At 47.4% G+C, this 12,690-nt stretch overlaps 1 protein-coding gene across 1 annotated transcript; it reads left to right on the top strand.

Annotated features, from left to right (window-relative positions):
* The first annotated feature begins 4,456 nt into the window (after nt 1–4,456).
* Dpep3 (dipeptidase 3) lies at nt 4,457–12,690 on the top strand. Its single transcript, XM_036188792.1, has 10 exons — nt 4,457–4,859; nt 5,213–5,339; nt 5,746–5,875; nt 5,957–6,098; nt 6,361–6,430; nt 6,541–6,717; nt 7,739–7,823; nt 10,623–10,698; nt 11,059–11,194; nt 12,446–12,690. The coding sequence occupies exons 1-10, from the start codon at nt 4,567–4,569 to the stop codon at nt 12,686–12,688; spliced, it is 1,479 nt and encodes a 492-aa protein (XP_036044685.1). The 5' UTR covers nt 4,457–4,566; the 3' UTR covers nt 12,689–12,690.

The raw sequence follows: 12,690 nt of genomic DNA, 5'->3' as shown, positions 1-12,690 counted from the left end.
GCCTCTCCTACACACACCCACATAACAGCCTGTGCAACCTATTAGGATGAATTTCCCGCCGGGCGGTGGTGGCGAACGCCTGTAATCCCAGCACAAAACAAAAAAAGAATAAATTTCTTCCTTTTGCCTCAGGCTCCATTTTTGGCTTTATTCTGAACTGTCTTTTAGTGAGTTTGTTTGTTTGTTTGTTTGTTTGTTTGTTTGTTTTCAAGATAGGGTTTCTCTGTGTAGTTTTGGTGCCTGTCCTGGATCTTGCTCTGTAGACCAGGCTGGCCTCAAACTCACAGAGATCTGCCTGGCTCTGCCTCCTAAAGGCATGCACCACCACCTCCAGGCATTTAGTAAGTTTTAATAGTGCTGTCTTTATTTTTAATGTTTGATTTATTTATTGCTTAGGCTTTGTTTCTTTTGTTTCTTTTTTCATTAATTACATTAATTGTATTGATTTATTACATTCATGATATTATGTCCTGATACTACTGTCCACCTGTGGGATTTTTCCATCACACTAAACAGAGATTCTGTACTTAGGAAATCATTTCTCTATATTCCTTTCTTTTCTGTCTTGAGATAACGTCTAATCTTTCTGTCTCAATGAATTTGTATATTATATATATTTCATGTAATACATTTCTATAGTATTTGTCCTTTTTTAATGGAAAAACATTTTATGTACAACTGCAAGAGAAATAATACTCAGATAGCCTGAATATAAAAACAGGTTATAATTTAAAAGTCCAGGGTTATTTTAAACAGTAAAGCTTTTTCTCTGTAGAAAATAGTAAAAATAATAACATTTCCCAATAAGCCCTTTTAAGCCAAATGATAGTTGAATTATACACATAAATTTTTATTTGATTCTGGGATACAGAAGAAACCTGTCTTCATCTGTTCAGAGAGCTCTATGTTTTACTTAAGTTGTATAAGTGAAATTCCTATTCATCTTCCCCTCCACTGTTTGATTTACAGCAGACTTTTTTTTAATTCTTATTTTATTTTGTTTTGTTTTTTCTTTTTTGAGACAATCTTGCTATGTAATCCAGGCTATCCTCAGACTTGTGACAATCCTCCTGCCTCAGCCTCCTGAGTATTGATTGGGATTACAGGCACATACCAGCGTATCCATGTCATGGGGCTCTAAGTCTGCGCTGCAGGTAGAGGTGCTCTAATGCCAAGGCTGGTCTGTGACAGCCCAAAGAAACTGACAAGTGGAGCCAACTGCTACTCTCGAGGGTAATGAGAGGAACAGGAACAAGAAAGACACCCTGCTTTCCTCCTCTGCCAGTGTCTGCTGAGTGACCCTTTGACAAGGAGTCTAAGCAATGTGATTTTAGGAGTTCAAGCCCAACATTGTCTGCGTCATCTAGCAGAGATTAGCCAGCTCTACCAGAAGTTAAGAAGTTATTACTTAGCGGATGCAGAGACCCACAGCCAAACATTAAGTGGAGCTCAGGGAACCCTGCTGAAGGGGGTTAGGGCAGGGGTGGGGTGGGGTTGTAGAAGCCAGAGAGCCAAGGACACCATGAGAACACAGCACACAGAATCAGTTAAGCAGGGCTCATAGGGGCTCGCAGAGACTGAATCGGAAATCATGGAGCCTGCATGGGTCTGAGATAGGTCCTCTGCATATATGTCATGGTTGTGTAGCTTGATATTCTTGGGGGACTCCTAACAGTGGGAGTGGGGGTGTCTTTGACTCTTTCGCCTGCTCTTGGGACCCTTTGCCTCCTACTGGGTTGCCTGGTCTTATTGTAAATTGTTATGCCATGTTCAGTTGATATCCCTGGAAGGCTTGCTCTTTTCTGAAGGGAAACAGAGGAGGAGTGGATCTGGGGGAAATGATGGGGAAGTGGGGGGTGTGGAGGGAGGGGGAACTGCAGTCAGTGTGTAATGTATGAGGGAAGAATAAGGAAAGAAGTAATTGCTTATGAAACATGATTGCAGCATGCCTAGGGACACTAATTCTGAATCACCATCCTTCTAGGATGCATTACTCATGTTCCAGCTCAAAACAAAGAAGGTATTTATCAGGGTGCCCTTCGTGTTGAATGTGGGTCTTTGGCTCCCTAATGTCCCCAGAGGAAGAAACAACCCAAAGGTAGATCTCATCTGCTTGCACTTACAGCCTCCCTGGATCCTTGCCATTTTACTGGGGTGGGAAGAGGTTTAGTAGGTATCAAATCCAGGACTTCAGTCCTTCTAGGTATGTGACCTTCCACTGGACTGCTCTTCCAACTCTCTTTGATATCTTTCTGCCTTCAAGAAGATTCTTTTTTAAGACAGGGTCTCCCTCTGCAGCCCTGGCTAGCCTGGAACTCACTCTACAGACTCAGGCTAGTCTCTATCTCAGAAAGCTACTCACCTCAGCTCCCTCGGTGCTAGGATTAAAGGCATGTACCACTATACTTAGCTAAGAAGATAGGTTTTGTTTTGTTTTGTTTTGCTTTTGAGACAGGATTTCTCTATGTAACCTCTCTGTCCTGGAACTCTCTTTGTAGACAAGGCTGACCCTCAACTCACAGAGATCCACCTGCCTCAGCCTCCCACGTGCTGGGATTCAACATGTGAGCCACCACTACTCACAGAAGATAGTTTTTAAAAATGTCCTTATCTACTTGAATACGGTAGTGGGTTTAAACCTAGGCCACCATACTTGTTAGGTACTAACTCTACCACCGAATAACACCCTATATTTTTCACTTCCTTTTGTAAAAATTATTTTATTCTGAGTATGTGTGTGAAAGAAAGGGGGCAGTGACTACATACCACGACACTCCTATTGAGGTCAGAGGACAACTTTCAGAAGTCTGTTCTCAACTTCCACCTTACTGTGGCCGGATCTTTCTTGTTTCTGTTGCTATGCTTCCCAGAGATTCTGTGTCTGCCTCCCATGCCCCTGCAGGGGTGCTGGGGTTACAGACATATGCCACTGCATCTGGCTCTTTTTTAAAAATGAGGTACGGGCACAGAACTTGGGTAGTCTGTGGTACAGCAAGTGCCTGCACCCGGTGATGCCCTCCACTTTCTTTATGAGAACAGTATGCGGCGAGCTCCTCGACCAGCGAGGAAGAACGACCACCATTCGAGGATTCTTCTCAGATCACACTTTATTGGAGCGCCTCTTGATTAAGGGAGAGCGGGAGGTGAGGGGCCCCAAGAACCAAAAGGCAGCTGCTTATATAGGGAACCAAGCGAACAGGTCAATCTATGATTGGATCCCACCAGAATGCAAGCACGGGGAGCCACGGGATAGGCTGAGGACATAAGGCCAAATTACCATATACGCGCATGCGCAAACCTCTAGGAGCGCAGCCCAGCAAGCACAGCCAAATATGGAGTTGTTTACAGCAAAGCTGTCAGGAAGTCAGCGCCATCTTAGAATGGCAGCTCCCTACAACAGTAGAAATTTATTATTATTTTGTTTATGTACTTTATATGTATGAGTGCTCTGTCTGTACATATGCCTGCACACCAGAAGAGGGCATCAGATCTCATTATAGATGGTTGTGAGCCACCATGTGGGTGCTGGGAACTGAACTCAGGACCTCTAGAAGAGAAGGCATTGATCTTAACCGCTGAGCCACCTCTCCAGAACTTTATTAAGAAACAGTTTTAGTGTATCTTGGAAGAGGCATTTTGGGAGGGAGAAGGATGTTTAAGAAAAGGTAACTACAGTCAAATGCAGACACAGGTTTCTCAACAGAGAAGCATGCGTTTGTTGGTTGGTTGCTTGGTTTGAGCTAGGGTCTTACTCTATAGTTCAGGCTGGCCTGGGATTCTGTATAGCCTAGGCTGGCCTTGATTGCTCTGAAATCCTCATGCCTCAATCTTCTAAGTGCTGGGATTATGGATGTGAGCTACTGTGCATGGCTTTGCCCCCCACCCCCCATGCAGGATATTGCTATGTAGCCCAAACTGGCCTCACACTCATAGCCCTGTCTTTACCTTCTGATTGTTGGGATTACACACCTAGCTAGACAATAGTTCTGTTGTTAGTGGCGGGTGTACTCCCTAGATGACAGTATGTGTCATCTGAGTTCAGGGGTTCCAGACCAGCCCCGGCAACATAGTGAGACCTCACCACAAAAACAAGATTTAAACCTAGCAAAACCCACACAGATCTAATTTATTACTCTAAACGGTACTCAGCATAACATGGAATATTTGACCCCATTGAAGGTAGGGCACATTCGGGCGATAATACGCGTATGTCTGGCTAGCAGGGTGAGATTAGTTAGATTCCTAGGCCCCTGCCTATTGTTCCCCACTAATCTTCCTCCTCCTTCAACTCAGCCAGAAACCAGGAGCAGTGAGCCGGTAGATGCAAGCCGCAAGCAGAGACCCGCCAGGCCCAAGGGGGCGCCCTTCTATTTGGGGGAGCGGAAGGACGGTGGTGCCCTCTAGCGACTGTGCTGCCAGGACTGGAAAGTTCCAGAGCGTCCGTTGCACAGTGGCTGGAAGCTTTTCCAAGCGAGGCCGCGTCCTAGGGACCCTGAATCGAAGGTCCGAACCCCCATTGTCACCCTCCGCCCTATCCCTGCCCTTCTCAGGCTCTTGAGACCGAGAATGAGCACCATGCAGCTGCAGCCCGCGGGTCTTGAGGGTCCCCGCGCGCTCGGCCTGCGGCCTCCCGGGCACCGGCTGTTCCTGCTGGGGATGCTGCTTCTGGTTCCGCCTCTGTGGGTAACCTGCACCCAGACCACTCCCAGCCCCTCCAGCGTTCCGTCCACACCGGGGCCCTCCAGCACCAACGCCACTCCAGGCACTCCCGATGCCTCCACCACACCGGGCACAACCAGTGACCCTCGCCTTCGAGAGCAAGCCCGGGCCCTGATGCGAGGCTTCCGGCTTGTGGACGGGTGCGTATGTGCGGGGTGGGGCCCTCCGGGCGGTGGTGGCGCACGCCTGTAATCCCCGCGCTCCGGAGGCAGAGGCAGGAGGATCTCTGTGAGATCTAGGCCAGCCTGGGCTACTGAGAGAGTTCCACTGAAACAGGACTGTCTCACAGAGAAACCCGCCTGGAAACAACAACAAAGAGGGATAAGCTTACCCCTAGGCTATTGATGAGGGGATGGGGATGGGGGGAGGGAGAGAGGGTCCGAATTTGTGAGACAGTGGGGTCTGGTGAGGTCGGGGGAGGAGACAAGACCCAGGCGGAAGCTCCTGTCCTGACCTGGAGGCCATGCGCTCACACTGACCACTACATCTCCAGCCATAACGACCTGCCTCTGCTCCTGAGAGAACGTTTCCAGAACAAGCTGCAGGATGTGAATCTGCGCAATTTCACCCATGGCCAGACCAGCTTGGATAGGCTTCGAGATGGCCTTGTTGGTGCCCAGGTAACACAGTGCCATAGTAACGGGAGTGTTGGGACCACAGCAACCGTCATGCAGATACAAGGGTGTATAAGGACTTTGAAGGCCAACACAGGTGAGGTGCAGAGATGCTCATTTTCAGTGGAAATACATAGAAAAAAAAAACACCCAGAAAATTCCCTGGTGAGTGTGGAGGTTGAGGTTCAGAACGATAAAAAACAGAGTAGCCTTGCCTGGGACATTCACACAGAGTCATGGACAGACAGCCGTATGTCATTGGTCCACAGCTTGTTCACTGGCTGCCAAGCATGTAATAGTCATGAGGAGCTGTTGAATTAAGTGGGTACTGGAGGGGCTGAGGCAGGAATGGTGGGCCTGAGGGTTTGGAGACCATACTGGCTTCATTGTGGACCTCTGGACCTAACTCTAGTTCTGGTCAGCCTACATCCCATGCCAAACCCAGGACCGGGATGCTGTGCGCTTTGCCCTGGAACAGATCGACCTCATTCACCGAATGTGCGCTGCTTACCCTGAGCTGGAGCTTGTGACCTCAACAAAAGGTGAGCTGGGACATAGCCTGGGATGGACACCAGCGGTTCTTTTCTTGGGATGTGGTTGTGTGACTCACGGTCCGGTTCTAGGTCTGCAGAGTACTCAGAAGCTGGCCTGCCTCATTGGTGTAGAAGGAGGCCACTCACTGGACAGTAGCCTCTCTGTGCTGCGCAGTTTCTACCAGCTAGGAGTGCGCTACCTGACGCTTACCTTCACCTGCAGCACACCCTGGTGAGCACAGTGCCCGGCTCGAGAGGCATGGTGGACAGTGTGGTGAGGAAACTTCTCTCCATGGCGTGGGCCTAACAAAAGAAATAAAGATAAAATGCTCCCCTTGGGGGAGGCTGGTCCCTCATACTTCCACAAAGGAGCTGGCCCTGGTCCTCATCTGTTCTAGATGTAGGTTAGATAAACAGAGCCTCCACCCCCACCTCCAGTCACTGATAGCCATGCTGTAGCCAGCAAGATTTGTTTTCTCTTGACTGTCTTGCAGGGCAGAGAGTGCCACAAAGTTGAGACACGGCTTCTACGCTAACATCAGTGGCTTGACAAGCTTTGGTGAGGTCAGGACTCCTGCCGTACCCCACCCTGTGTGTTTTCTGCAGACACTGGTACACGTCTTTGCTCCCTGACACCCTCTGCTCCCTCCCAAACCCAATTTTTGTCCCTGCAGAAAGTAGTAGAAGAAATGAACCGCCTAGGCATGATGATAGACTTGTCCCATGCTTCAGACACCTTAGTGAAGCGGACCCTGGAAGTGTCTCAGGCGCCTGTGATCTTCTCCCACTCAGCGGCTAGAGCTGTGTGCGACAGTTTGCTGAATGTTCCTGATGACATCCTGCAGCTTCTGGTGAGTAGCCACCTGGGCCCTCCAAACACCAGACTAAGTACACTTCGTCTAGAGAAACTCACTCTGTAGCCCAGGCTGGCCTGGAACTCACAGAGATCTGCCTGCTTCTGCCTCCCAAGTGCTGGGATTAAAGGCATGTGCAACCATGCCTGGACTTCTCTCTTTCTTTCTTCCTTTCTTCCTTCCTTTCTTTCTTCTTCTTTTTTTTTTTTTTTCAAGAGAGGGTTCCATGTGAGGCTTTAGCTGTCTAGAACTTGCTCTGTAGGACAGGGTGGCCTCAAACTCACAGAGATCCACCTGCCTTTGCCTACCAAGTGCTGGGATAAAAGCATACACCACCACTGCCCAGGTTTTTTCCATTTTTTGAGACAGGGTCTCACTATTTGACTCTGGGTCCCCTGGAACTTGATATGTGGACCAGGATGGCCTTGAACTTGCAGAGGTATGCCTGCCTCTGCCTCCCAGTTGCTAGGATTTAAGGCACGCATCAGTACATTTGACTATCTTGAGGGCCTTAAAGCCAAGTCTGGTGTCACAAGACTACAGCTTTAGCACTTGAGAAGTGGAGGTGGGAGGGATCCTGAGTGGAGGCCAGTCTGTACTACATAGCAAAATCCTACCTCAAGAATCCAGAAAGGAATGGAAGAGGAGAAGAGTCTTGTTTGTTTGTTTGTTTGTTTGTTTGTTTGTGGTAGGGCCTCTTACATAAAGAGTCCTGTCTGACCTAGACCTTGTAATACCTCTGCCTCCGCCTCCCAAGGGCTGGGCTTATAGGCATGTGCCACCATGTCTGACTGGGAGTTTTGACCCTAAGTAAAGAAAGCTGTCAGGCTGATTGACATCCTCCATCTCTGAAACCCAGGTCCAAATCAGTTTCACCCAGGGACCCCTGAACTCAGGAGAAAAGGTTCTTCCAGCCCCTGCTGGATTGCTGTCCTGCAAGGGTCCCTCCCCCCAGTGAGGGAAGCACACTAGCAGTGCAGTGGGGCTGGACTGACTGTCCCTTTGTCTATCCCTCCAGAAAAAGAATGGTGGCATCGTGATGGTGACACTGTCCATGGGGGTGCTGCAGTGCAGTCTGCTTGCCAACGTGTCCACTGTGGCAGGTAAGTCTCAACTCTTCTCCTCCTCCTCCTCCTCCACCTCCTCCTCTTCTTCTTCTTCTCCTTCTCCCCCTCCTCCACCTCCTCCTCCTCTTCTTCTTCTTTCTTCCTTCTTCTTTTTCCCGAGACAGGGTTTCTCTGTGTAGCTTTGGAGCCTGTCCTGGAACTCACTCTGTAGCCCAGGCTGGCCTCAAACTCACAGAGATCCTCCTGCCTCTCCCTCCCTAGTGCTGGGATTAAAGGCGTGTGCCACCACCACCTGGCTTTCATTTTTATTTTTATTTTCTATCATCAGCTTGATACAGTACAAATTCTTATCCTTATAGTGAAATGTTTCACTAAAGCTTGCCCAGTGATTGAGTAAAACCAAAACTTATTATAAGCCACAGTCATCCTAGGGTCCCCCCTGCTATATAGCCTCCTTGGGTCTGTGGGTTGCAGTCTGTTCTTTGCTTTATATCTAGTATTCACTTATGAGTGAGTACATACCATGTTTGTCCTTCTGAGTCTGGGTTACCTCACTCAGGATGATATTTTCTAGTTCCACCCATTTGCCTGCAAATTTCATGCTGTCATTGTTTTTCTCTGCTGAGTAGTACTCCGTTGTGTATATGTACCACATTTTCTTAATACACTCTTCAGTGGAAGGGCATCTAGATTGTTTCCAGGTTCTGGCTATTATGAATAATGCTGCTGTGAACATAGTTGAGCATGTATGTTTGTGGTATGATTGAGCATTCCTTGGGTTTATGCCCAAGAGTAGTATGGCTGGGTCTTGAGGTAGATTGATTCCCAATTTTCTGACAAACCGCTATACTGATTTCCACAGTGGTTGTACAAGTTTGCATTCCCACCAACAATGGAGGAATGTTCCCTTTGCTCCCCATCCTCTCCAACATTGACTGTCATTAGTGTTTTTGATCATAGTCATTCTGACAGGTGTAAGGTGGTGTCTCAGAGTCATTTTGATTTGCATTTCTCTGATGACTAAGGACGTTGAGCATGTCCTTAAATGTCTTTCAGCCATTTGAGATTCTTTGAGAATTCTCTGGTTAGCTCTTTAGCTCATTTTTTAAATTGGATCGTTCAGTATTTTGATGTTTAGTTTCTTGAGTTCTTTATATACATTGGAGATCAATTCTCTGTCAGATGTGTGGCTGGTAAAGGTCTTTTCCCATTCTGTAGGCTGTCTTTTTGTCTTATTGACCATGTCTTTTGCCCTACAAAAGCTTCTTAGTTTCAAGAGGTCCCATTTATTAATTGTTGCTCTCAGTGTCTGTGCTACTGGTGTTTTATTTAGGAAGTGGTCTCCTGTGCCAATGCATTCAAGAGTACTTCCTACTTTCTCTTCTTTCAGGTTCAGTGTAAATGGATTTATGTGAGGTCTTTGATCCACTTAGACTTGAGTTTTGTGAATGGTGACAGATACGGATCTATTTGTAATCTTTTACATATTGGCATCCAGTTATGCCAGCACCATTTATTGCAGATACTTTCTTTCTTCCATGGTACAGTTTTGGCTTCTTTGTCAAAAATCAGGTGTTCATATGTGTGTGGATTAATGTCAGGGTCTTCAATTAGATTTCATCGGTCCATATGTTGATTTTTATGCCAGTACCAAGCTGTTTTTATTACTATAGCTCTATTGTAGAGCTTGAGGTCAGGGATGGTGATGCCTCCAGAGGTTGCTTTGTCATACAGGATTCTTTTAGCTATCCTGGGACTTTTGTTTTTCCATTTGAAATTGAGTATCATTCTTTCCAAGTCTGTGAAGAATTGTGTTGGGATTTTGATGGGGATTGCATTCAATCTGTAGATTGTTTTTGGTAGGAATGTCATTTTTACTATGTTAATCCTACCTATCCATGAGCATGGGACATCCTTCCATTTTCTGATATCTTCTTCAGTTTCTACCCACCCCCCAGCTGAGGACCAAACCCAGGGCCTTGCACTTGCTAGGCAAGCGCTAAATACCCAACCCTCATTTTCTTTAGAGGGGACTTTAGAGACTTAAAGTTCTTATCAAACAGGTCCTTCACTTGTTTAGTTAGTGATATCCCAAGGTATTTTATATTATTTGTGGCTATTGTAAAGGGTGATGTTTCTCTGACTTCTTTCTTATCCCTTTTATCATTTGTGTATAGGAGGGCTGCTGATTTAATTAAAAAAACAAAAACAAAAAACATTTAAGCCAGGCAGTGGTGGCACACACCTTTAATCCCAGCACTTGGAAAGCAGAGCCAGGCAGATCTCTGTGAGTTCGAGGCCAGCCTGGTCTACAGAGCAAGATCCAGGACAGGCACCAAAACTACACAGAGAAAACTGTGTCTAAAACAAACAAACAAACAAAAAACAAACAAAATGGGTATGAGTATTTCCCCTGCATGTATACCTGTGTACCATGTGCATCCCTGGTGCCCCATGGAGATTTGGAGGCCAGAGACAATGTCAGGTCCCCTGAAACTGGAGTTTCAGACAGTCGTGAGCCACTACGTGGTTGCTAGGAATTAAACCTGGGTCCTCTGGAAGGGCGGCCAATGCTCTTAACTACAGAGCCCTCTCTCTGCCCCGTCCCCACACGTACCTCAACTCTGTGCAGCTCAGACTTTGAACTGCAGCCACCAGGGCTCTGAGACCGTTCTAACAGTCTAGCACATGCTGGGCAATGGCAGACCTTCCGGGGACTGTAAACTCAGCTCTTCGCTGCCACCCAGATGGGAGCCCGGTAACTGGCCAGGACTGAACTGCTCAGATTAGAAGTGCTCCCAATTGCTAACTCTTCTACCAACCTCTGCTTTCTAGATCATTTTGATCACATCCGGACAGTCATTGGATCAGAGTTCATTGGGATCGGTGGAAACTATGATGGGTCTGGAAGGTGAGCGTTTCCCACGGGCTCGTCTTGGGCTGGGATGCAATGGCAGAAGTTTTAAATCTTACTTCTCCATTCAAAAGTCAGCCCATCCTTCAGATCTCAACTACACTACACGCTCTGCTCTTCCAGCCTCTCCCCACTCCCAGGCTAAAGTAACCTCGTTCATGCACCATTCCCAGCCCAGAAGATCTGTTGTAGGCTGGGTGTAGCCACAGGAACTCGATTTGTAAAGAACTTCTAAAGTTGTGTTCACTAATCTAAATAACTTGGCCCTAAATTTTGGTCATATGTGCCTGGGGCTGGTGGGACAGCAGGCACTAGATGAGGATCAGAGCCAGGGTCTCACCGTGGGTCTCTGCACAGGTTCCCTCAGGGGCTGGAGGACGTGTCTACATACCCAGTGCTCATAGAGGAGCTGCTGAGACGGGGCTGGAGTGAACAGGAGCTGCAAGGTGTCCTTCGAGGAAACCTGCTTCGGGTCTTCGGACAGGTGGAACAGGTGTGCTGGTTGTAAGGAAGGCATAGTGTATTAGACCAGAACTGATATAGACACACACACACACACACAATGTGGGTTGGGACATTAATGAGTGGTTTACAGGCAGTGGTCCCGATAATCCAACACTGGCTGTCTCCGGATGGAAAGGCCAAGAATGGGTAGTTGTCCAGTCCATAAGACTCAGTTGTCTCCCATTTAGTGCTGAAGTCCCAGAGGAGAGCTGCTGATGTTCAGTGTATATCAGAATCCCAAAGAAGTAGGGAAAGACAGGCGATGGGGGGCACTCCTTTAATCAGCACTCGGGAGACAGAGGCAGGTGGATCTCTGTGAGTTTGAGGCCAGCCTGGTCTCCAAAGTGAGTTCCAGAATAGGCTCCAAAGCTACACAAAGAAACCCTGTCTCGAAAAAACAGAACAAAACAAAACAAAAAAGCCCTAAAAGAAAAGACATAAACTAAGTTTAAAAAAAAATAAAAGAGGGCTGGAGAGATGGCTCAGAGGTTAAGCACACTGACTGCTCTTCCAGAGGTCCTGAGTTCAATTCCCAGCAACAACATGGTGGCTCACAACCATCTGTAACGAGATCTGGTGCCCTCTTCTGGCCTGCAGTCATACAGGCTGTACACATAATAAATAAATAAATCTTAAAAAAAAAGAAAAAAGAAAAAAAAAAGGAAAAGAAAAATCTCTGGAGGTAATAGAGATGGCTCAGCGGTTAAGAGCGCTGGCTGCTCTTCCAGAGGTTCCTGAGTTCAATTCCCAGCACCCACACAACAGCTGGCAACTGTCTGTAACTCCAGTTCCAAAGAATCTCACAGATCCCTCACACAAAAATACATGCAAGCAAAACACCAGTGCACATAGAATAAAAATAAGTCATTAACAATGTTAAAAAAAGAAAGAAAGAAAATCTCTCACAGGATTGCCCAAGTGCTTGGGTTTTACTTGATTACAAGTGTCCTCAAGTCAGCAATTAGGATTGGCCATCACTAGCTGATGATGGTGGCACACGCCTTTAATCCCAGCACTTGGGAGGCAGAGGCAGGTGGATCTCTGCGTTCAAAGCCAGCCTGGTCTATAGATACGTGAGTTCTAGGCCAACCAGGTCTACACAGAGAAACCCTGTCTCAAAAAAAAAAAAAAAAAAAGGAAGAGAGATTGGCCATCACACATAGGTGGTTCACTGGTGGGGCATCACTGGTGGGGCATCGGAGGGGTGGGAGTGTCTTACTGCTGACTCCTCCTCCTGCAGGTGAGAGAGAGGAGCATGGGCCAGAGCCCTGTGGAGGTCAAGTTTCCAGACAGGCAGCTGACTAGCACCTGCCACTCCCACCTCCTACCTCAGCCCCAGGAAAAACACCAGAACACATACTTGAAGGTGACCAAGCGGCCACCTAATCAGGTCTTTCGGAAGTTCTCCAAAGCCCCCCCATGGCCCCTTCCGGGCCTCACAGTGGCTGTCACTTCCCTAACCCTCATCCTTTGGTTTTGGTGATA

This window comes from Onychomys torridus, chromosome 5 (assembly GCF_903995425.1).
Source record: "Onychomys torridus chromosome 5, mOncTor1.1, whole genome shotgun sequence".
In the NCBI taxonomy this organism is placed as follows: domain Eukaryota; kingdom Metazoa; phylum Chordata; class Mammalia; order Rodentia; family Cricetidae; genus Onychomys; species Onychomys torridus.
Note: the sequence above shows the minus strand (reverse complement) of the source record. Positions and strands in the feature narration are given on the sequence as shown.